This window comes from Triticum aestivum, chromosome 1B (assembly GCF_018294505.1).
Source record: "Triticum aestivum cultivar Chinese Spring chromosome 1B, IWGSC CS RefSeq v2.1, whole genome shotgun sequence".
Lineage (NCBI taxonomy): Eukaryota > Viridiplantae > Streptophyta > Magnoliopsida > Poales > Poaceae > Triticum > Triticum aestivum.
Window position 1 is genome coordinate 515144427 of NC_057795.1, and position 26203 is coordinate 515170629.

A 26203-nucleotide genomic window follows, 5' to 3' on the forward strand; every position below is an offset into this window, starting at 1 on the left:
GGAAAAGGCAGGGGTGCTTCCCGGCGGAAAGGAGGTTGCCATCTTCCCCTTCAACTCTCACGGCCACCCTATTGATCTTCAAGGCAGGCTTTATACCAGCCTACATGTGTCTAGAGCTGATGGATCACGACATCGGAATTCGTGGAACTACATGCATAACACCGAGTTGATCTACAGAGGAGGCGTCAATTGCGTCGCCTGCTCGATGGCAGCATCCACGTGGCTGCAACGCCCTCGGCCATTGACCTTTAATCTTTAACCATCTCGTGTGTGACACAAAGCAATCTAGGATCTCATCGTCGCCGTGTCTCCAAACACGTCCAGCCTCACTGTGCTCATATTTTTGTTATTTTTCTACTGTTGTTCTTTTTTATATGTTCCTTTTTTTGTTTGGTTATATTTTCGATTATTGAATGGTTTTTAATTTTGTCAAATCATGAATATTTTTTACAAATTTGTGAACATTTGTTGAATTCATACACATTTTAGAAAAATTGTAAACATTTATTGCGAAAACTGGTATACTTTTTTTAAATCGGGGAACATTTGTTGAATTAAAAAAATTAACTGGGAATAATTTTTTAAGTTTGCGAAAATATTTTGCCGAACATTTTTCAAATGTATGAACATTATTCATATAAGCATTTTATGAATCCGCTATATTTTTAAAAATTGATGATATTTCTTGTTCACTGGGATTTAGAAAAATTTAACACTTTCTACAAAATATTTTTTTTTCTGAATTCGCAAGCATTTTTTCAAGTTCATGAATGCCAACATTATTTTGAATCCTTGAACATTTAATATTGAGATTTTTGCGAAATTCACAAAACAAATTAAATATGGAACTCTTCTTAAATGCAGAATTATTGCAATAAGAAAAAACAAGAAATTTAGGCCACAAAATCAAATGAAAAAAAGGCGGGGAAGTGGGGAAGGGAGTGCGCGCTGCCGATGGCCTAGCGCGCCGAATAAGAAGAGGTCGCAGTGGCGCTTAAGGGGCCGAACAGGGTTTGCATTAGGCTGCCACTGTAAGTGGACCTGCCCACTATCTCGGGTTCGTTTCGTTCAGTTTTCTTTTCAAACATTTGTTCGTTTTGTTTTTATTTTATTAAATTCTTTTAATTTTGTTTTTTTAAATATTCTATATAAATATATTTAAAAAATAATTCACTTCATAAAATGTGTTTATTACGCATTTAAATATGCTCCCTAATTGTGGAATATTTATTCGTGCAGTTTCAAAATAATATTTGTACCATACGAAAAATGTTGTAACAATATTATAAAATTCATGAGTTTCAAACATATGTTTATGCAAAATTTTGAATGAAAAGATATCATAAGATTTTACAAAAATGATCTTCATATTTTAAAAACACATGTTTCTAAAATTTGTTCGTGACATTTTGAATAAATGTTTATACCATGCAGAAAAAAAATGTTTGGATAGTTGTTTTTAAAATGTTTTGTATCACTCAAAAAAAGTCCATGCATTTTGAAACAAATGTTTGTCATATTTAGAATAATATAAAATGTACAAAAATGTTTCTTACCGTTTAAAAAATGATCATGACATTTTATAAATGTTCACGCGTTACAAAAATATGTTTGTGAAGTTTTTATTGTTTTTTTAACTATTCGTGTAATTGAAAGAAAAACTGTACACGGAAAATATTCGTATTTACAGACATCACATGCATCAGAAAAATGAAAAAAAAAAGATAAAACACAAATAGAAAAAAATAGAAAAAACACACAGAAGCTTCTAAAACCGGTCTGAACCAGTCCATAGAAGCTTTCGAAAACCGTTCACAAAACTCTACAGAAACATGTATATATGTCGATCCACTTCCTCTCACGCAAGACGAGCTTCTGTCTCACAAAGGGCGAGATATAGCCATGCCGCAATAATAATGGAGACCATGAAGATTTCCACCCGTAGGAGTGAGCCAAACTTAGGTCTAAAGCTTAAGTTCGGGGAAGTATGTTTCCTTACCTAAATTTCGCTCATGTTCTCATATACATTAATTACATGAATGGTTGCTTGATGTTACTTGTATATCCATTTTTGGTTTCTCTTTGTTTCATTCGCTGAAAATCAATAAATGAAAAAACATTTCTCATTTTTTTTCACTTTGTTTTGTTGGGTTTTTGATTGCCTTCTTTTATATTCTTTTTTATATTTCTTGTGTTTGCTGTCGTTTCTCTTGTTCCTTCTGCTATTTGCATTCAACAAAAAGAAAACTCGATGTTCTTCTTTGGTTGGTTATTTTGCCCTTTCGAAGTTCTCTAAGGAAACAACGTAAATATTTCCTCATTCTTTTTGCTTCTTTTTTGGAAGTTCTATTTGAGCGCCTCTTTGAAACTTTCAAATTTTCAAAAAGATTTTCTCTTCGCTTCCTTTTGCATTCTTGTTTGTTTTCTTTAAGAAAAAACATCTCTAAAAAAATTTTGTTGTGTTTCTTTGACTTCCTTTTTGCCTTCTATTTTTCAAGAAAATCCAAAAAGATTGCTTCTTTCACTGTTCTTCTGTTTTTCATTTGGTTTCTTTTTGTTGTTCTTTTTGGCTTTTCTTTGCCGAAATCTTTTGAAGTTTCTTCCGTCTTTGTGTGTAAGTTGTTAATCCAAAACTTCATAAAAGATTCCTTATATGTGTTGTGTTTTGAAGAGAAAAAATTTATGATTGGCTCTTATGTGCTTTACTGTTGAACTAATGGAAAGACCAAAAATGTTTTTATTGTTTAGCTTGAGTCATGAAAACACTTGCACTATATTATGATTATCAATGTTATTCAAGTTGTGCATGTGACAAGGCAATAATGACGATTATTTGGTGAAGTAGTTGCGACCGAGAAAGTTGGTATTATCATATCTATATTACTATATAGTGTACGAGTTTTGAATTGAAGCAACAGCACGATCCTATCCGTTGGTCTCATAAATCTAAAAGTTGAGACTCAAAGGATTCGCAGTAAACAGTTGCCTGCAGCTGCATCCGCTGGTTTCTGGAACAAACGCGTCACACCTCCTCTCTTCTCGCCATGTTGCATGTGCCATTGCATCAGGCAAAGAGCCAAGACAGAGGCGGAGACAAGTGAACGTTTTTAACGGGCTATATACTGTATATCAGCTAATGGCCGCAGCTAATTGCATCATTAGTTCATATAAAAAAATACATTCCCTGGAATCAACTACACCGAATATAGAGAAGACCAAAGCCATGTAGCCCATACATGTAGGTTTGGCTAACTATTGTTTTGCCCTTGCATAATTGATCGATCCGATTGATTGATTGATCTACGTGTGTGTTCGGCTGGACTACTTGGGGCGTTTTTTATTACAGCCCAGTGAAATGTAAAAGACAGCCACAATACCAAATTCATTAGCAGAAAACTGCCACTTCATAATTCATGGCAAAACTCACCGCACGAAAGAATTGACAATGGCAAAAACACTGATGATAAACGCTAATTACTTTAATTCTCTTCCAATTGTCTTCAAGACATGTTTTCGAAATAGAATGAAAACAATTTTCTTTACATTACATGATTGTAAAGAAAAATAACTGTAAAGTTGACATTATCAACTTGTTCAACGCTCCTGGTTGTAGAGTTCAATTTAAGTTAACAGATATGTAATATCCTTTTGTAGTTCTAGATATATATTATGATGATTTGCCATCAATGCTATCGCGAGACATAACATATCGTGATGTTTTGTAACTTTTGTGAACATTGACTTTTCGCCTCCCCCATATCTAAATCCTGGATCCGCCCTTGGCCGAGTACGAGAGATGTATTGTTTAGGAAGAGAAACAGAAGCAAACAATTTGTGGGTTTCACCACGTACATCTATTTTTCCCTACGGAAATTTCCACACGCGTGCTATCATGCTAATTGCCATTTTTTATTACTTCCCTGCATGTATACGCCAACAATATTTTTTTTGCTGTGAATTCATTGCAAATCACTATATGCTTTTTTCTTCTTCTTTTACTAGGATCATAGGAACTACACTGTTAAGACGTGCATTGCACGTGTATACATACTAGTATTGCTTTTGTTTATGTACGAATGTATAACCTCACTGGATGCGCCAATTGGCGCAAAGACCAACGGTAGGTCAGAAGATAAGCAAACTACTTGAAGGATTTTTTTTCCTCGACTATATGTGCATGATTATGCTCATGCTGTGTTTTTATTTGTCTTGCAATTATCATTTCCCATAGCTTTCACTGATGATCTACTTTTGATGACATGAGATTGAATATAAGATGGAAGTTACGTGAACTGTTTGTAGATACCAACAACTGGGTCAATAGGAAGACCGATCACACACCTGACACCCCTACATTACATGTTCTAATACATCGAAACCTTCTACTTGGAACAAAAGAGACGACTCGAGGCCATCGGTTTCCCATCAGAGTATGCGCCAGCATTCCCATTTGAGCAGCCACCCGTTGCGCCAACCAACTGAAACCCGACAGTTAAGTGAACTATTTGAAACATAAGACGGGAGTTACGTGAACTGTTTTGAAGAGACCAATGCAACCACCGGCACAAATACCAACTGCAGCTAAGAAGAGAAGCAACTAATAGAATCGAAATTTTAGGTTATTCGAAGGATGTTTCTCGTGAATAGTCTGCAAGCGATTACATACGTATTGGTACATAACCAGAACTGTCAAGGCCTCCTAATCAAAACAAAAAGTCAACATGTGAAAGGGTTCGGCGGGCCCTTCTTGTCACATACGTTCATGCACTACTAGTGGCGAAACATGGTTTGTCTGATCAATGGTCTCAAGGATTGCATAGGGACTCGAGAACCATGTGCCCGGTCACTGGAGCCGGACGTCCCACTGGCAAATAAAGCATGTGGCCTGTCGGGCACACAACATTCCCAGCCAACCGAGCGTACGTGCCCAACTGACGCAAGCGAGTCAACTGTTCGGGGGGCAAAGGACGCCAACAGGCGGGTCCGGCTCATGCGTCTCACTCAGCAAATTGTGTGGGAGGGCGCACGTCGACCGAACCAAAACCACTACATGACGGTGACCCTGACCATGTCTGCATCCACCCGTCATGGACCCACCAAGAAACGAAATCCCTATGAACACCTCGCCAATACTCTGGCTCCATTGAGTAGTTTTTGCCATCAGATGGAACCTGAATTAAAAATACGTATTACTTATTACATTTGATTATGTATAGTTGTAGAAATATGCATTGAACATAAGTGCAATAATTGAATGGAAAATGTTTTTTCATGCATGACGTATCAACGACGATCTTCAAACTTATATGTAACAAAAAAATAGGAACTACATTCGCATGTATGAATCAATGATTTGCTTTTGATGATATATAACAGATTTTTAGTTGGGCGACCTTGAACTACACGCATTTCCTATGCACTAAGACGGAGGCAGTGAAAGCGCAGGTTATCTCCCAGAGGGGGTGAATGGGAGACTTTTGGAAATTCGTCAAACTATGATGAATTTGACGAAGATCAGAGTGAAGAAATAGAAACACAAAGGAAACCAAGTCATCACAGAATCAGAATACATGCAATCATGATACATAATAGTGAAGAACATGCAATCATACAAGCACGAAGAATATGAACTGAGGAAGTAGAGATAGCAAGATGAAATTTTTCAGTTCAAATTCGTCAGAGGATAGGTCACAAATTCTTCAGCAGCGGAATGGTGTAAGAGATGGTGATGAATTTGAAACCAGGTTGGCTCGGTGAAGAAACAACAATTTGGTAGACCAGGTCTAATTGCTGCATCAACTGTACGTCTGGTTGAAGCGACCGAGTCGCAACTCAGAGGACACGTAGTCCTTAGGCCTCGCTCAATCACTCGTGGTAAGTCTTTAAGGTAGACTTCCAAAACCTTCACAGACTTGTTCACCGGCACACCATAATGACTCTTGGTATACTCAGAACTTGACGCCCAACCATCTGGAAGAATGATAGTCTTTAAAGGTAACAAATGTCAGATCACACTTTGGCTCTGGGTTTTTCCTCACTTAGGATTCTCTCAAGATCGTCGCAGAATGAGTTGCTCTAAAATGACAAGTGTCAGGTTCTCTCGGAGCAGCCAACCAACAAGTAGTTGTGGAGGCGACTATTTATAGCCAGGGGGCAACCCGACATGAATTGCCATAAACTCCCTTCTCTGATTAGCCCGTTGTCAGGATAAGGATTCACCCGGCAGTAGGCCCACGGCACAGTAGTGGTCAGAATTTGAACTCTCAAATTCATCAGGGCACTCAACTTTCTCACGGTAGGCAGATCGCACTAGCGAACTCCTAACTCCTCAACCTGACCAAATTCGTCAGCTAATCCGGAGATTTCCAAAGGCTTCACTTGAAGCGGACTGTGTATGTATATGTTTGAGTAAGTTTGAGCATCACTCTGGAAATGTGAATATGTTTCACCTATACCCCTTTAATAGTATAGTTTTTTCTATGACTCAACTAAGAAGAAGAAAACCTACGAAAACGAAGTCTTCAAACTTCAAAGTCTTCATGTCAATTTCTTCAAAGGCCGTACCTATTTCATCACCAAATTCTTCACTTGAAGAAATCCATTTTTAGGGTTCGACTTCCACATGTTAAACTGAATCTTCAGGGACACTGTTTCCTGTGTATACTCACAATCACATTAGTTCCTCAACCTATTTGTCTTCAATACTCCAAAACCACTAAGGGCACTTGATGCACTTAAAAGAAGTAACTACATCAGCCATCTGAACCTACAGGATTTGCCACCAAAGGGACGAAGATGACAGTAATTGGCGCAGAGAACAATTACAGATGCTGACACACAAACCAACCGCAGCCTAAAATTTAAGCAAACTATTTGAAGGATTATTTCCCCAATTGTCTACAAATGATCATGTTCAACCATTTGAAGGATTTCTGCCAAGCGCTAGCTACTTGCTTCAGACCATATAAATTTTTATGAATTTTATAGACATGATTAGCTTTGTTAGGGTTAACAAAGCCGAGAGTTTGTTATAAATAAACTTCCTCCTCAATCTCACCATTCAAGAACACCCTCTTAACATCCATTTGATAAAGAGTGGTGTTATGGTGATTAGCATATAACAAACGAATGGCTTCAAGTCTAGCAAGGGGGCATAACTTTCACCATAAGGGGAACGTATGCAATTTGCCAAGAAAGTTTAACATCAGCCAAAATCTATATGCATTGAACATGTGAGGAATCTATATAAGAACATGCTCCTATATTGGAGGGAAGCATGTAAGGCAAAATAACCCATATAACTTTAATAGTACAAAATCACACGTAGAAATTATGTCACAACTTCTATATCCAAACAAATGACCCAACACTAATTAGGTTGTCAGTCCAAACTTATGCTCAACTTGAAGTGAAACATCGTTGAAAATTCTGATTGAACATTGAAAAAGAACAAAGTTAACATGAAAAGATGATGTCCCTGTACAATTTAAATAAAAGAATATTGTGCGTTTCAGTTCTCACATTTCCTATGCAACAACGTGACCATAATGATTCCTCTCGTTAAAAACAATGATCTTTCCAAATGGTGATGCTTTGCAGAATGATGTAATTAAGAAAAGGTTCGAGTTAGGGGAGAAATCTCATACCGAAGAAACAATTAGCTCGGAAACTCAGAATGCTCTCTACAAATTTGCAAAATTGTCTTCACTTAACTGAGATATCTCTAACTGGTTAGGAGCCCCAGGAATCTCCATCTGCTTCAATTATAACCTTCAAATAAAAAGAGAAAAGTGGTTGTTGTTTTTGGACCCGGAGAAAAATGGTGTTATGACGTATATCTAACATATGTGGCCATGCATGCACTTTCATCCTTGATCTTTCCATATAACCAGGCATGAGACAATCACAACGCCAAAGGAAAATTGCCTACTACTTTGGTATAAAACAAAATAAAACAAAAGAAAGAACAAATCAGGAACCAATATTCTTTTTCAACAACTATTATCATTCCATTCCTAATTTTTGGATAAAGCATGGGGATGTACGATTCCTACCTCTACACACTTCTCTTTTCCTTAGTGGTGCTAGGCTGGTTGCAAATGTCGACAATCTTCGTCCTCTTGTCTCCTCCTCCACGAGGGACAACTCTACTTGACCTCAGGTTCCGTCCACCTCTCATCCATCTCCTTGGCGCGCATGAAAGAGCAGCTAGCTGCAGAATAATTTAGGGAGACTCATTAGGTTCAAGATAATTGGGGAGAATTTGCCATGAAAGTAATACAAGATGGTTTACGGAGGCATGCGATGGTGCATCTAGCCACGGAGCACCATACCACACGGTTGGGGAATAACCATAGAAATATTGAAGGACATGAGGAGTAAGTTATTGTGAGAGGCTAGAAGCCATGCCGAAACAGAAATGTATGGAGCATCGATGCCATCGGCTACTACGTGGGAGAATCAAGTCAGCGTGGAGAAGATGTAGAGGGAGAATGAAACCCGCCAGTCGGCCAAATTAATTGGGGGAGGGGGGGAATTAATTAGGAGAGGGCTACCTCATGAAACTCTTGTCCCTAAAATCTCTGCTCGGGTTAGCATCCATGGAATACTTAAATTTTGAAAAACTTCATGAGCTACCTCCCTACATGCAACAAAGTCAAATTAGGATTAAAAGGTTGTCTGGAACATTGGAGGTTTGAAGGAACAAAGGCAGACCCACCGGATATCCACGTCGACAAGGGCCGTCGTGCTTGGGCTGGGCCAGAGAAGCCCCCGTCCAAGCCCAGCAACCAAAAAGCATATTCCTAACCTACTCCCGTACTCCGACCACGCACCAACCATTTCGCACGCAACCCCAGATGCGATCTTGCGGCTCCTCCCCCGTCCCCGCCGTCGCCGGCGCCCCGGCGGCACCTTCCTTCCTCGCCGCCACACCCAGCCCCTCCCACTCCTCGCCCCCTCGCCACCGATTTCTCCTATGCCCGAGTCCAAGATGCAAGCTTTATCCCCTCCTCCGTCACGGCGCCGGCGACCCGGCGGCTCCGGCCTTCCTCCCCGCCGCCCGCCTAGCCCCTCCTCTCTTCCTTGCCTCCCTGCCCCCGCTTCCGCCGATGGCCCCTTAGCATCACCGCGGATCCAGCTTCCCCCCCTTCCCCCGGGCCGATGGCGCCTTCTCGTCCCCAAATCCGCCGCTGCAGCCTACACGGGCCACAGGTGAGGAATAAAAATTAGGTCTTTTGTCCCATTCCAGCGGTTACCCTGACTCGTCTTTTCTCTTCTTTCAGCTGATTATCCTGAAGGCCAACGGCGTCAAGCTGGTCCAGATCTGCCAGTGCTGCTCAGGAATCTCGAGCGGGCGCACATCCTGACCTGGCGAGCGAGCAGGCGACCTGACCTGGCGAGCGAGCAGGCGACCTGTGGTAGGCGCACATCCCAGCATAATTCAGTTGTTCAATTACATATTTGTCATGTGTAATCTGTATTTTTTTTTCAACAATAGCTGCTGGATTAAATGGTTGGCCCTATCCATGTTTAATCATATAGTATAATTTTGGATCATTGCTTCCATTTTGGTGAGGCAACTCTGTCGCTGGAACTCTATGATCTGCCGCTCAATGGGACATGCACACACTTGGTGAAGCATCCACGTAACCTCTTGGGTGATGTTGGTGTTTGGGGCTTGCACTTGAAGTGTTTTGTCTCAGCCAAGATGTCGCCGGTGGCTACACGGTCTGGCTTGTGATTTGGGTCACTATGATCCTGTAATGAATTGAACATAGTGCTGTAGTGCTAAACTGTGAAAGCCACATAAGATTAAATTGTTTTTTAGTATGCATCTTGTAATCTTGCTATAAAACTTGATAAGTATTAAAAGAAATGGAGTGGAATTAAGTCTACAGTTACTGTAACCCTCGCTGTAGTTTGTGCATGTTTATGACTTCTGCCCTTTTCTGTTGCTTGAAATAGCATGTAGATGATTCTGCAACAGGATTTGGAGCCCCGTTTCCATGTCTCTTATTGCATGAATCTGAAACAGGAGAAGATGACGTGAGTTCATAAACATTATTTATTTTTTAAGCAGCGTAATTACCTTTCTGCCTACCTGTTTATTTAAAGCTGATAAAATTGCCTTATGGACAGGAAATCGACGAAGCTGTAGATATTTGGAACTTGTGGAAATGTAGCTCTGGGTTGGATGTCCTTTCTAATGTTTTTGGGGCCGACATTCTTTCTACCTTTTGATTCAGGTAACTTACTGCTGGTTCCACAGACTCCAGAGCTTCTAAACATTGATCTTAGTTCAGGTTGCAATGATTCGTTGACGTGAAACCTTCAGTTATTAATCAGTAGCAAGTAATAAAGAACTCTTATAAGTAATATAACATGTTTCTGGGTATGCTTGGTTCAATGCTATGATTGACACTATTTTCTTGCTGATAGTCAGTGCCCCAGTGACACAGAACCTAAAAGCTATAATTTTAGCTGCTTTGTAATCAAATGTGTAAAAACGCACTGTGAGACCAGTTATTACTATAGCTAGTAGGTCTCTAGTAAGTAGTAACTGGATGTTTTCATAAGCCATCTCGTGGATTACTGCCCAAGGGCCTTCCTGTTTGAATTGATGCTTGTTACAGTAATTTACGGGCTACAACTGCTCAGCATAATTTAGTTGTTCAATTGCATATTTATCTTGATATTCTCCCTGTATCTTTGATATGTTTGCTCGGCCTGGTTCAGCTTGTTGAAGTGTGGCCATCAATTTTGGAGGTAATGTCATGTTCCTTGATACCCATATAGATTTTATCCTCTGCTTTTACCAATCTATTCGTAGCCTGATAACTCAGTTGCTTATGTTGGATCTGACAATGAATAGCCAAATCGCAGACACATTTGAAAGTCTGTTCCTGAATTGACCGTGTTTATATGCTTATCTAACGTTGGTTGCGTGTGAGAATGTCTAGATGAACCTAAGATTCCGAGAGCCTGTTTATATGCTTATCTAACGTTGGTTGTGTAAGATTGCGATGATTCAAATTATACTGATTTGAAGAGAATCACTTAATTTCTGCTGATTAGTCTATAATTATGCTCATTTAGCAATCATCACTAGTTTCTCAGACAGTGTAGCCAAATGACCTGTTTTCAAGCAATTCATCTAATAGAAAATTCAGATATACGGAGTATTAAACAAAATGGAGCACTTTAAAGCATTAAAAAAATATGCATTGGCAACTATGTGAAGTGAGAAAGGGTGGGCACCAAAGCCGTGAAAGCACCACCCGACCAGCTTTGTGTAATACGGCGGTGGGGAAGCCTGCATGGTGCTGCTAACATTGAACTGTTACCCATTTGTTTTAGCAGAAGGCTCTTACCCAAGTATGTTAGTTTCGGCATAGTGCTGTATTGCTGCTAACACTCAGCTGTTGCCTGTTTATTTTAACTTAGCGTAATGCTGCTACTGAACATGTAATCAGTTATTTAATGCTTTGAATGAAAATATTCAGGAGGAAGAGAAGGAAGAAAGAGAAGGCAAAACAAAAGAAGGAAGAAAAGGCAAATCTCACAGAACAGGAGGCTGGTGAAGAATATTTGGCTTTAAAGGAAATGACTGGGCCTACTGCTAGGCAAGAAGAAGAAATGATATTAGCAAAACAACATGACCAGGAGCAGCTCTGTAATATCAGTCGAACATTGGCTGTGCTGGCATCTGCATCGGTATGATCCTAGCCCATCTGTATTTTCTGTCAGTACTTCGTGGACTGTTAGTGATGGTGCCATAATTACTTACATTGCAGTCTGTTAGCAAGGAGCGTCAAGAGTTCCTGAGCCTTGTCAACAAGGAGGTACGATGTGAATTTTTGAAGTGGGGTCAGAGGGACAATTACCATACATCATTTTTTTTGTTTGTTGCATGTATGAACTGTTTTACCGTGGAGTCTGAGTAGTACTTAATTGTTGAGGAATGCAGATAAAACTATGTAACTCCATGCTTGGAAGAGAAGACACAGAGGGGGCAGAAGAAGCTAAGAAGGCATATATGGCTGCTAGAGAGGAGTCAGACGACATCACCGAGGTTGCTTCAGAGGAAAAAGTCTTGTCAGCGCTGATTGACAAGGTATGCATTTCTTCCATGCATGAATAGTCAAAGCTCGTAACACTCTCCTGGTTCTATTGGTACACTATATATTTGCTCTGGTTCGCTGTTTAAGGGAATCGCTTTTTTCCCTGACTTCGTCGGCTACTGATGACTAGCTTGAGAAGCTGAAACGGTTAAATTACTGGGGCACAATTTTGTCAGATAATGATTTACTTCTTTTTCTTCGTTTTTGGCCTAGTAGTTTACTAGACCTTGTTTTGTATCATTCCATTGTTAGTTGGAGATACTAAACAGAACAAACGGATTTCTTCATCATAAACCGTATCCTAAATTAGACTGTATGAATGGATCTCTTCATCATAAACTGCATCCTGAATTAGTCAACTTTCATTCGGTCCTGGCCTGCATATACTGTTGACACCTGCTTGATTGCATTTCCACCTTTATGTTACGTGTTAATACTACAAGGGTACTGTGTTAGTTTACATTCAAGTATACGATTGAGAGTTGCTCACAAGTTAGCTCTAGGCACTTATGCTTGGTCGCTGGCACAAGCTCCTCTTTGTGTTCTTTATGTCAAAATGATTGTGACAATTCTTTCTTAATGCAGCAAATTCTCTCTCTAGCCTAAAAAAAAGAACGATTGAAGTATGGCATGTCAGCATTAGAAGTATAAGGGTCTTGGTTGCTCTTGTTAACGAAGTTACAGCCTGTGGCTTTATCACTGATCTCTATGCCTACATTTGCCTTCCCCCAAGTCTGTTAGTTGGATAGATTTCTGTGGTGGAACTACCATTGATGTTGGTCATCTATACATTGCTATTGAATAATTTATGGGTTATTTGTTGACATATATTTTTGCTCTGTTTTAGGTTGATGCTACGCTTCTTGAATTGGAAAAAGAGATTGATGATGTGGATCCACAAATCAGAAACCGCTGGCAACTGCTTGATAGGTACGTCAATTGCATGTGTATCAAAGTCGTTTCATATTGCATGCCAGTCAGCTAGTGCATTGTGCTGCTGGTGAATTTCCTCTAGGAGTTGGACCTTCATATGGGGGTTTGTTTAGGTAGGGAGGGCTAAGACCCAATCCGATCAAACCGGAAGTGATTGTTTCGGTAGTACCGAGTTTCCTGTCGATCTGTAGGAATTGAGCCGTATCAGTTATCACTGTGTGCCACCCACTCCTAAGTGGTTGTTTAGTTGTTCATTGCCATTCTTCGATATCTGTTCTTGTGAAGATACGTCGACACTTATCGCCCCTACACGAACCCACCCCTAAGTGGTTGTTTAGTTGTTCATCGCCATTCTTCGATATCTGTTGTGATTTATATGCTGCTCTGCTGCAGATACGTCGACACTTATCGCCCCTACACTGATCCAGGAATTTACCATTTCTCAGAAAAATGCTGATTTGGCAATATACAACTAATTACTTTAAAGCAATAGCTAACAGAGGCAAATGTAGAATAATGGATGCTACTTTTCTCAGTAACTACCCTGTTACCGTGACTGATAACAGAGACAAGTAAAAAACTGTCTCTACTCCCCACTGACGCTAATAGGTGGTTGTCTCTGAGGGTGCGAGAGGGGTGCGGCAGGAGAGGGCCTGCACGGGGAAGGTTAACTTGCCCTTATATTATGGGACATAGCTGTGCATAAGTAAACCATTTGCCATGCAATCTTTCTTGCTTGAAATGTAGACCATGTACCTGGGTTGATGGGCTACATAAGTACTCCCTAGCAGAAACCTCTTATATTATGGGGCACGGAGGGAGTATGACTAGTCTGCTTGTTTGTTTGCTGTGATGAATCACAAGGACCCCTTCCTTGATTATACATCCAAAACTGATCATACATCCAGAACGGAAGTGCAGCTATTGATTGTGTACCTGCAACTTGTGTGAACCGGTAGAGGAGCTATCAGGGATTCATGTTAAACTTGTGTCTTGTGTTGTCAACAGGCTGCCAACGAATTGGAAAGGCCAAGATGGAGGAGCAATCATCAAGCCACCCTCTCATCAGGTGGTGGAATGCCTGCCTGGTGGCTTCCCATTCATTCCCATGAGTCATCATGTTCAACTTGTTAATGAGTTGATCCTGCAAGCCAATGAAGATTCAGACGATGAAGTTGCTCTGGAGGCTTGTGACTCTGGTTTGCGTTCTGTTAACATGGTAAATTCAACATGTCAAGTTGTAATTTTTCATCCGATTGGTGCTCATTTCTAGATATCTTCACATTTTATCTGCCTGACATCCTTCAAATTCAGTATAAGGGTCTTAGTTATTTTTGGTAGTACGTACCAACAAATAGTGTTAAGAACACCACAATGGTTGGTTTAGAGCATGCATGTTGTAACCTGTGAAGTATGGCTATGCTTGGTTCAATGCTATAATTGAACCTATTTTCTTGCTGAAGATTCAGGGCAGTGGCCTATGTATATCAGTTATCAATTGGCTTGATTTAGGCTGCTGATAGTCAGTGTCTCAGTGGCACAAATGACTCAAAAGCTATACCTTTAGCTTTGCTGGTAATCAAATGTATAGATAGAATCGTAACCGTGAGACCGTAGCCAGCAAGCAGTAATTCGGAAGTTGTCATAATCCATCCCATGGATTACTGCCCCAAGGGGCTTACCTGTTAGAGTTGATGCTTGTTACAATATCAAGTGCTGCACTTGTTTCTACTAAGTTTTAACTGTCAATCTGTTGGGTCACCTAATCATTCATATCTGTAATTGTGCAGCAAAATGTGGCTCAGGCAGGTGATGTCCGGAAGGAGCAGGAAGCTGCTGTATTGGTGCTGCTATAGCAGAGGGATCCTGTAACACCCTTTCTCACATATACTGTACTAGATGCGATTGATGCCTTGAAGAAAGGCAGCTCCCCCTTGGATGGTGCAGTGCAGCAAATCAAAGTTGATTAATTCATTCTTCAGCTTCTGCTAGCAATGCTTGGAGGAATCAGCTTGTCAAGGTTGGTTATGACGCTGCCATTGTTTGCTTAAGCATGATTTGCGCCAACCTGCCATTGTGTTGTTGTACTACTACTGGAATTGCATGCTCCCTGACCTGTTTGACTGCCTGTAATGCCTATGACTCGTGTGTCTTGCTGCTGGATTTGACCTGTTTGACTGCTTCAATGAACATGCATGCTTGTTGCTCCTGCTTGTTTAGATATGCTGCAACCATTGCACTTTTGATGTTTGATGATCCATGATGTTGATTGATAGAATGTTGGTTTTGGTTAGGCAAAGCAAAGATCAACCTGTGCATGCATGCAGTAGTATTTGTTTTGAGTAGTATAATCTCTCTGTAGACTGTAGCCATCCAGGTGCATGACTTGACTTGACGGCACTGTGGCACTGTGGCCTGTAGCAGTAGTAGTAGGCTTTTCAGTCTAGCAAACCCCACCATGCCCTGCTCTCTTTTCTCTCTCTCTCTCTGTTCACTCTGCAAACAGAGAGAGACGGTCAAAAGCGAGCGGCGCTCCGATGCCCATCAGAGACTAGTCAGAGACTGTACTACTCCTTGGGTGAAGCCTGTCACGTTATTTACTGTACTGTGTACTGTACTAGTACTAGTAGTACTTGGGTGAAGTCTTACTGTTATTTGTTTATTTATTACTATTTACCCCCTCGTTTTTCACCCGCAGACCACGAGGCACACAAGGTGGAGAGCCCTCCCTTCTCCATTACTGCTCCTCACTCAAGCTTCTTGAGCTTCTCTTGCTCATCCAAGATGTGCGAGAGAAGGAATGGGGAGTGGAGAGCAGCATCCCCCACTGACGCGCGGGACCCCTTCCTTCCTTTCTTCACCGCGATGGGGAGAGCAGCCGCCGCTGCCTTGCAGGCCACGGCAGCGAGGAGGCGAGGGATCCGGAGGCGAGACGGCCCGCTACACCAGCTTCCTCGAGGAACCCATGGGCCCGCCGCTCGGGACGATGACGGGTGGGTCCTCCCGTTCGAACCCGCGGCCTCCCGCTCGCTCCCTCCCGCCGGCGACGGGAGGAAGCGGGCTGACAGGTGGGCCTGCACCTTCCCGCCGGTATAAATACCGGCGGCCTCCCTTCTCTCTCTCTCCTCCCCCTCCGCCCTCCGCCCCAATCCCACACCCACAGCACCATTCTTTCTGATCGATTGGGCTTGTGGTTCGTTTTCCTCCTTCCAATCTCCATTCTGTAGCTAGGGTTTTCGTTTTTTCGTGTAGATTCACCGGATCCAAGCCCTGTTTCCCCGCAGGTCGCCATGGCTGCACTCATTCGTGGAGCTCGGGCTGGGCGCGGCGGCCCAGGCCGCGCTCAGGGACGGCAGAGGGGGCGCGTCGTCGACGACGTGCCTGCACAGGTGCCTGCCCCCACCCCCTCCCCTTCTTCTCTCTTCATCCCCTTAAACGAGTGACTCTGTTCTGCATGTTTTAGATCGCTTCTCTTCTGAGAAATCCGCCCACGCAGACGATTTTAAGCACATCTGCTATGTTCTAGATCCAACCACACAGGGCTCTATTCTGTTTACTTAAGAAACAGGATGTTTTCTCACCGATTAGAGGTTCCCGATCTGCACCCAGATGTGGGTTTAGTCTAGATATCTGTATATGCACGTGGAACTATTGGTTGACTTGTAAATGTTGCATCCTAAACCCTAGGCTGTAGATTCTGTACCATTATGCAGCATACTGTCTGTCTAGCAGTTGCTTCTTTTATCTGCTTGTCTAGGAGGGGGGATTGCCAGTGATAATGTTCATTGCTCACTGGATCTCATTCAAGGTGTCTAGGTCTTATGGGAATCTGTAGTTTTTGGTTGGTGTCATCTACTGCTGCGTGCTTTTATCTTCCAAGGTTTTGTGCATACTGTTTGTTTGTGGTACAACCTTTATTTTCGTTTTTAGAATGGCAACAAGCCATCAACTACTTATGCTGCCGTGTTTGCAGTTATGTGATGCATTCTGTTTACCTGCTGCCACTTCTAAGATTAAATTTGGTTATGTGACTCATCAAATGATTGGGTTAATACAGATGATTTTAATATCTGTTTTGTAATGTGCCTCTACCTGTAGAGTCTTTCTTGTTCATGTTTTTTAATGGCATGATGAAGTTCTGTACCATTATGTTCAGGTTTATATTCTAACACCATGTAATGGCACTCAATGTAGGTTATTGGTCCTTTAGGCAACCAGTGGTTGTACTGGCAGGGCGGAAATGCGAATGTCTCCAGGGAGCCAACCAAGGCTGAGATCAAGGAGCAGCTCATGTTCCAAAGGCTGGAGTCCTCTCCCAAAGTTGCTCCTGAGGTACCCTTATTCCTAGACATCCCTAGTGATGATGAATGTAGTCTATCTTGTCTTAATGTATTTTTCTCTCAAATCTCTGCTGATCCTTTATCTGCTCTTCAATACAGGAGCTCTTGATTTATGCTGTCACAGATGCTCTTGCCCGTCAGCCTCAACCCATTGTTGATATGCTGAACGCGATTGTGGTCAGATACAATAGAATGGGAGATATGCGGCGCCAGTATGACCCTTTATTTTTCACCTATGTTTTTGTTTATGCGCTGAAACTTCAAATTGATCCTTGCAGCAGGCTGTATTTGTTTATATGCTGCAACTGTTATTCAAATCTCAAAATGATCTTCTAATTTGATTGGTTGGTTTTGACATGTGTATTTCTTTAGTCCATTGTGTTAATGTTGTTTTGCGAAGTAAAATAGAGAACCATGTAACCAATAATAACAAGGCAAGACACAGTGATAGTTTTTAATGCATGCTTGGTTACATGAGTTACTTTATTAATGTATATAAATGTTTCTGTTGCAGATACTTGTTTAAGAAGATCGAAGGTTTTCAAGGAAAAGAGATGTTTCAGATGTTGAAGAAATTACAGGAGGACAAGGAAGAAGTTGAAGGTAGAATAGAAGATGTAAGAAGCGCTGGAGGCTTCTGCCCCCCATTACCTTGAGGTCTTTGTTGAACTTCCAAAGTTAATATGACAGGTATGAATATATCACTTGACCTATAATCTGCTCTATAGACATGGACCTGCTATATTTTTGCTGCCAATACCGAGCTATCTCTTATGACATGAAGTTTGAAGTTATACTGTTGTAGGTCTAGGAAGTCTTCCCCATTCTTATTCAGTACCATATTTTCTACTTAGTGCTCTTGAACAAATATTTTGCAAATATGGGGGTATATGCTTTTTTAACAGTAAGAAGCTGAGATTTTGGTGTTTTTATTGCTTCTAGTGGTTAGATGCTGTTTAATAATGATGGTTGTGTTTAATAATGATGTTCTGGAATATATATGTCCACATTATTGAATCTTGCCATACGATTTGCTTTTAGTACCTTCTGTTGTCATTACGTAATAAGATTGTTAATTTTATCTCACCAAAAAACAGTAAATTTTATCTCACCAAAAAACAGTATAATATTTGGATGATTATTTTTGATAATGATGCTGTGGAATGTATGCACGCCGAAATGGATTTACGAATGATGCCGTATGTTGGAAAATTACTTAATGTACATGGTTTATTAACCAGGTGTATGTATTGGATGGCAGGTACTTAATGCTTGCTAGAAGAAACAATGTTTGATCCTGAAAAATCATGCCGAAGGTGGTGATAGCAGAGGTGACGGTACAGCAAGGATGATAGGACACTGCGTAGTTGGATGTGATAGGATACAATGTGTAGTTGGATGAGGTACAGCAAGGATGATAGGAACAATGTGTAGCTGGATAAGCTACAGCAAGGATGAAACGATCAAATGTATAGTTGGCGGCAAACTGCCCTTAGGTTATACTCCCTCTGTTCCGATTTACTCGTCGCCCTTAGGTTACAAGAATGAACAAGATGATAAACCGCTTTTCAGGATTCGTGTGAGGCTACAAGAATGAACTCCACTTGAGGATTTCTGCTCTGTTGGTTTCTGTACAGTTAGTATCTGCCGTGTTAACATTGTTGGTGCGGAAATGAGATAAACCAACCTGGTCTGGTGATCTGTTGTTGTTTTGCTTTATGTTTGGCTGACTGCTTTTGAGCTTGTTTGGTGTTATTTAGTTTTGTTCTACATGTGGTAGCCTAAGTTGCCCACTAAACTTTGTTGTAGCATTTGCCTAGCCAAAAGGAATGCCTCTAGAAGGGGAAGGATAGCTACTTTTCTTACTCATGTATCAATAGAAAAGAGTTGCAGTCAAGTTCAAGGCCTTACATCTCTCGGATCTAACCATTTTGGCCAGCTTTTACCATTCCGATTCTGCTAATTCCCTGTATTTTTTCACAAATATTGGTTGCCGAATAGTGTTCCTATATAGTATTCCTAAGTCCGAAACTGTACTCACTCAACGGGTGAGTAGACTGCTGATGGTTTGATGTTTTCAGATTTTGTCATTGCTGAACAGTCTCTTTTGTACTTCTTCCGTCTGAAAATACTTGTCATCATGCATCTAGAACTAAAATACATCTAAATACACCATTTTATTTATTTTAATGATAAGTATTTCCAGACGAGGGAGTACATCCTCCGTTCGAAAAAGCTTGTTGATGTATCTAACATTAAATTAGTTGAGACATCCTCCGTTCGAAATAGCTTGTTGATGTATCTAATATCAAATTAGTGCTACATACGGACAGAGAGAGTACGTTAAATTTTTTAAAGCACACTAACAGGCGGGATGTTCAACTTTGACAAGGCACTGGGCGTTATAGCCGTTGGATCACGCATTGGTCTCGTCTCCACATACTTGCAGCCATTGGCCTCCGCTTGCCTTCCCTACCTAGAGTCGCAGACGCTCTTCCGATGTACTCCCTCCGTCACATAATATAAAAATATTTTTGACACTACACTAGTGTCTAAAACATTTTTATATTATGGGACGGAGGGAGTAGTATGGTGCTATGATGTTGCTGAGCTTAAAAGAAGAATTCCACCCGGAGCACCTCCACTCCACTGTGTCATACCCGACCTATCCACTAGTAAGTACAGCTGGGTGGTGGGCCATCTCTTGGAGGCTGGTCCCACATGGAAGTCACATGGAGGCAAGGAGCAAGGGGAACGAATGAATGAATCTTTTCCAAGTCTTTCATCTCTTTGCTCCCATTCCTCGTCTTCTGCTACTGTATCCCATTTCCTCTTTTTTTTGGGTTTTGCAGTGAACTTAGAGCTTTATTCAAACAAAAGTGTTTGCTGGGCAGTCAGCCATGAGGCTGCTAACTAGAAAATTTGGAGTTTTAGAGATCCAACTCTCGGTTACAGAGATATTACATGCCCACTGCGCACATAGGTGCGCTGGACCGTTCGCTGATCTGCTTACATGTTGTATTACAAAGGAATCAAACCTAGCAGAAAGCTCCTCGATTTCGTAGAAGATTGGTGCCACAACAGAACGACTATTGAGGAGAGTTTAGACAGTCGGTTTCCATCGTCACCTGGGCATAGCCCCATAGATTTGCGCAAATAACTCCATCCTGTAGAGCTAGCGCCTCAGCAATCATCGGGTCGTGACTCTTGGCAGAGGTTTACACCATGTACCTAGGAGCGCACCTTGAGAGCGAGCGACACCCCCTGTACCGCTCATCTCATCAGAATGCCGAACAACAACATCAGTGTTGATCTTTACTTGGTCCAGTTTAGGTGGCCTCCAACCATGGCCAGGCAGTAAGGATGCCTGCTGTTTGGGAACATCAAGCAAAGTCATAGCCTCTTCGTTAAGTCTGATTGAGATCACCGAGTCATACTTTTAACCGTCGTGAGTCCACCTATTGTGAGAGCTCCAGATAGGCCACATGATGGTGATGATTGTTGTGTTGGGGAACGTAGTATTTCAAAAAATTTCCTACGATCACGCAAGATCTATCCAGGAGAAGCATATCAACGAGCGGGGAGAGTGTGTCCACGTACCCTCGTAGACCAAAAGCGGAAGCGTTTAGCAACGCGGTTGATGTAGTCGAACGTCTTCGCGATCCAACCGATCCAAGCACCGAACGTACGACACCTCCGCGTTCAACACACGTTCAGCTCGATGACGTCCCTCGTACTCTTGATCCAGCTGAGGATGAGGGAGAGTTCCGTCAGTACGACGGCGTGGCGATGGTGATGATGAAGTTACCGGCGCAGGGCTTCGCCTAAGCACTACGTCGATATGACCGAGGTGTGTAACTGTGGAGGGGGGCACCGCACACGGTTAAGAGAAACTTGTGTGTCCTTTGGGTGCCCCCTCCCACGTATATAAAGGAGGGGGGGGGGGGGGGGAGGGGGAGGAGGAGGTCGACCCAAGGGGGCGCGTCAGGTGTGGGGAGTCCTACTAGGACTCCCTAGTCCAAGTAGGATTCCCCTTCCTCTTTCCTTTTTCGGAGTAGCAAAGGGGGAAAGAGGGGGGGGGGGGGCGCCACCTCTTGGCCGGCCCTCTCTCTTCTCCAATAAGGCCCATGATGGCCCATTAACTTCCTGGGAGGGGTTCCGGTAACCCCGGGTACTCTGAAACTCATCCGAAACGACCTGAACCATTCCGGTGTCCGAATGTAACCTTCCAATATATGTATCTTTACCTCTCGAACATTTAGAGACTCCTCGTCATGTCCGTGATCTCATCCGGGACTCCGAACAAACTTCGGTCATCAAATCACATAACTCATAATACAAATCATCATCGAACGTTAACCGTGTGGACCCTACGGGTTCGAGAACTATGTAGACATGACCGAGACACATCTCTGGTCAATAACCAATAGCGGAACCTGGATGCTCATATTGGCTCCTACATATTCTACGAAGATCTTTATCAGTCAAACCGCATAACAACATACGTTGTTCCCTTTGTCATCGGTATGTTACTTGCCCGAGATACGATCGTCGATATCATCATACCTAGTTCAATCTCGTTACCGGCAAGTCTCTTTACTCGTTCCGTAGTGCATCATCCCGCAACTAACTCATTAGTCACATTTCTTGCAAGGCTCATAGTGACGTGCATTACCAAGAGGGCAGATACCTCTCCGATACTCGGAGTGACAAATCCTAATCTCGATCTATGCCAACCCAACAAACACCGAGACACCTGTAGAGCATCTTTATAATCACCCAGTTACGTTGTGACGTTTGATAGCACACAAGGTGTTCCTCCGGTATCCGGGAGTTGCATAATCTCATAGTCAGAGGAACATGTATAAGTCATGAAGAAAGCAATAGCAATAAAACTAAACGATCATTATGCCAAGCTAATGGATGGGTCTTGTCCATCACATCATTCTCTAATGATGTGATCCCGTTCATAAAATGACAACACATGTCTATGGCTAGGAAACATAACCATCTTTGATAAACGAGCTAGTTAAGTAGAGGCATACTAGGGACACTTTGTTTGTCTATGTATTCACACATGTACTAAGTTTCCGGTTAATACAATTCTAGCATGATTAATAAACATTTATCATGATATAAGGAAATATAAATAACAATTTTATTATTGCCTCTAGGGCATATTTCCTTCAGTCTCCCACTTGCACTAGAGTCAATAATCTAGATTACATAGTAATGATTCTAACACCCCTGGAGTCGTGGTGCCGATCATGTTTTGCTTGTGGAAGAGTCTTAGTCAACGGGTCTGCAACATTCAGATTCGTATGTATTTTGCAAACTTCTATGTCTCCCTCCTTGACTAGATTGCAGATGGAATTGAAGCGTCTCTTGATGTGCTTGGTTCTCTTGTGAAATCTAGATTCCTTCGTGAAGGCAATTGCTTCAGTATTGTCACAAAAGATTTTCATCTGACCCGATGCACTAGGTATTACACCTAGATCGGATATGAACTCCTTCATTTGTTGCTTCCAAAGCAGCTATGTACTCCGCTTCACACGTAGATCCCGCCACGACGCTATGTTTGGAACTGCACCAACTGACAGCTCCACCATTCAATATAAATACTTATCCGATTTGCGACTTAGAGTCATCCGGATCAGAGTCAAAGCTTGCATCGACGTAACCATTTACGACGACCTCTTTGTCTCCTCCATAAACGAGAAACATATCCTTAGTCCTTTTCAGGTATTTTAGGATGTTCTTGATCGAATTCCAGTGATCCACTCCTGGATTACTTTGGTACCTCCCTACTATATACTTATAGGAAGGCACACATCAGGTCTAGTGCACAACATTACATACATGATAGAACCTATGGCTGAGGCATAGGGAATGACTTTCATTTTCTCTCTATCTTCTGCAGTGGTCGGGCATTGAGTCTCACTCAACTTCACACCTTGTAACACAGGCAAGAACCCTTTCTTTGACTGATCCATTTTGAACTTCTTCAAAATCATATCAAGGTATGTGCTTTGTGAAAGTCCAATTAAGCGTCTTAATCTATCTCTATAGATCTTGATGCCCAATATGTAAGCAGCTTCACCGAGGTCTTTCATTGAAAAATTCTTATTCAAGTATCCTTTTATGCTACTCAGAAATTCTGTATCATTTCCAATCAACAATATGTCATCCACATATAATATTAGAAATACTACAGAGCTCCCACTCACTTTCTTGTAAATACAAGCTTCTCCAAAAGTCTGTATAAAACCATATGCTTTGAACACACTATCAAAGCGTATATTCCAACTCCGAGAGGCTTGCACCAATCCATAAATGGATCGCTGGAGCTTGCACACTTTGTTAGGACCTTTCGGATCGACAAAACCTTTTGGTTGCATCTGTTGGGGAACGTAGCAGAAATTCAAAATTTTCTACACATCATCAAGATCAATCTATGGAGAGACTAGCAACAAGAGAGAGGGGAGTGCATCTTCATACCCTTGAAGATCACGATGCGGAAGCGTTACAAGAACACGGTTGGTGGAGTCATACACGTAGGGATTCAGATCGCGGTCGATTCCGATCTAAGTGCCGAACGGACGGCGCCTTCGCGTTCAACACAGTACAGCCCGGGGATGTCTCCTCCTTCTTGATCTAGCAAGGGGAGAGGAGAAGTTGAGGGAGAACTCCGACAACACGACGGCGTGGTGGTGATGGAGCTCGTGGTTCTCCGGCAGGGCTTCGCCAAGCACTACGGAGGAGGAGGAGGTGTTGGAGGAGGGAGGGGCTGCGCCAGGGGAAGGGTGTGGCTGCCCCTCCCACCCCTCACTATATATAGGGGGAAGGGGAGAGGAGGCCAGCCCCTCTAGATGGATCTAGAGGAGGGGGCGGTGGCCAGGGGAAACCCTAGATGGGTTTGGGCGCCCCCACCCCCTAGGAAACTTGCCCCCCAAGCCGGGAGGGGAGGCTGCCTTAGGGGTGGCGCCCCAACCTCTCCAGGTTATGTGAGATGGGGTGGGAGGGGCGCTCAGCCCCTTAGTGGGCTAGTGGCCCCCCTCCCCTTGGCCCATAAGGCCCCCAACACTTGCCGGGGCCTTCGAAACCCCTTTCGGACACGCTGGTCATCACCTGGTACCCCCGGAACAATTCCGGACTCCAATACCCTTCGTCCAATATACCGATATTCACCTCCGAACCATTTCGGAGCTCCTCGTCACGTCTGGGATCTCATCCGGGACTCAGAACAACCTTCAGTAACCACATACTATTTCCCATAACAACTCTAGCGTCACCGAACCTTAAGTGTGTAGACCCTACGGGTTCGGGAACCATGCAGACATGACCGAGACATCTCTCCGGCCAATAACTAACAGTGGGATCTGGATACCCATGTTGGCTCCCACATGTTCCACAATGATCTCATCGGATGAACCACAATGTCGAGGATTCAAGCAATCCCATATACAATTTCCTTTGTCATCGGTATGTTACTTGCCCGAGATTCGATCGCCGGTATCCCAATACCTTGTTCAATCTCGTTACCGGCAAGTCACTTTACTCGTTCCGTAATGTATGATCCCGTGACTAACTACTTAGTCACATTGAGCTCATTATGATGATGCATTACCGAGTGGGCCCAGAGATACCTCTCCGTCATACGGAGTGACAAATCCCAGTCTTGATTCGTGCCAACCCAACAGACACTTTTGGAGATACCTGTAGTGCACCTTTATAGCCACCCAGTTATGTTGTGACGTTTGGTACACCCAAAGCATTCCTACGGTATCCGGGAGTTGCACAATCTCATGGTCTAAGGAAATGACACTTGACATTAGAAAAGCTCTTAGCAAACGAACTATACGATCTTGTGCTATGCTTAGGATTGGGTCTAGTCCATCACATCATTCTCCTAATGATGTGATCCCATTATCAATGACATCTAATGTCCATGGTCAGGAAACCATAACCATCTATTGATCAACGAGCTAGTCAACTAGAGGCTCACTAGGGACATGTTGTGGTCTATGTATTCACACATGTATTACGGTTTCCAGTTAATACAATTATAGCATGAACAATAGAAAATTATCATGAACAAGGAAATACAATAATAACCATTTTATTATTGCCTCTAGGGCATATTTCCAACAACATCATATACAACCCTTCTTTAAGAAATCCATTAAGGAATGTAGTTTTGACACCCATTTGCCAAATTTCATAATCATAAAATGCGGCTATTGCTAACATGATTCGGGCAGACTTAAGCATCGCTACGGGTGAGAAGGTCTTATCGTAGTTAACTCCTTGAACTTGTCGAAAACCTTTCGCAACAAGTCGAGCTTTGTAGATAGTAACATTACCATAAGCGCCAGTCTTCTTCTTGAAGATCCATTTATTCTCTATGGCTTGCTGATCATCTGGCAAGTCAACCAAAGTCCACACTTTATTCTCATACATGGATCCCATCTCATATTTCATGGCCTCAAGCCATTTCACGGAATCTGGGCTCATCATTGCTTCCTCATAGTTCGTAAACTTTCACGCAGTCGTAAGCTTTCATCATGTCTAGCTTAACCGCATATGCACTGTTCTTCCCCCTCTTCCTTCTGCGCAAAGTGTGTACACTTTCAAAAGCAACCAAAATTTTGTCGGTAATTAAGCGTCCCGGAACAAAGGCGCTTTGTTCCTCACTAATAATTTCATCCATGCAGCCACACATATGATTTGCAATTGCTTTAACATCTATCTTGTATAAAATGGGGCACAATGTGGGACAAAACCGAGAGATCATCTGAGGGTGTCGCA

At 42.3% G+C, this 26203-nt stretch overlaps 1 protein-coding gene and 1 long non-coding RNA gene across 3 annotated transcripts; both read left to right on the forward strand.

Annotated features, from left to right (window-relative positions):
- The first annotated feature begins 8818 nt into the window (after positions 1–8818).
- LOC123135829 (uncharacterized) lies at positions 8819–11647 on the forward strand. Its single transcript, XR_006466268.1, has 6 exons — positions 8819–9213; positions 9285–9419; positions 9967–10047; positions 10141–10247; positions 10738–10767; positions 11505–11647. It is a non-coding gene; the product is annotated as an uncharacterized lncRNA (long non-coding RNA).
- A 4106-nt stretch (positions 11648–15753) lies between these two features.
- On the forward strand, positions 15754–19114 carry LOC123135823 (uncharacterized). Of its 2 annotated transcripts, XM_044555054.1 has the most exons (6): positions 15754–16123; positions 16340–16444; positions 17250–17387; positions 17495–17607; positions 17910–18085; positions 18657–19114. In XM_044555054.1, the coding sequence occupies exons 2-5, from the start codon at positions 16346–16348 to the stop codon at positions 18049–18051; spliced, it is 492 nt and encodes a 163-aa protein (XP_044410989.1). In that variant the 5' UTR covers positions 15754–16123; positions 16340–16345; the 3' UTR covers positions 18052–18085; positions 18657–19114. The 2 variants fall into 2 exon arrangements, 1 of the variants encoding a protein (XP_044410989.1); XR_006466264.1 differs by lacking the exon at positions 16340–16444.
- The last annotated feature ends 7089 nt before the right edge of the window (positions 19115–26203 follow it).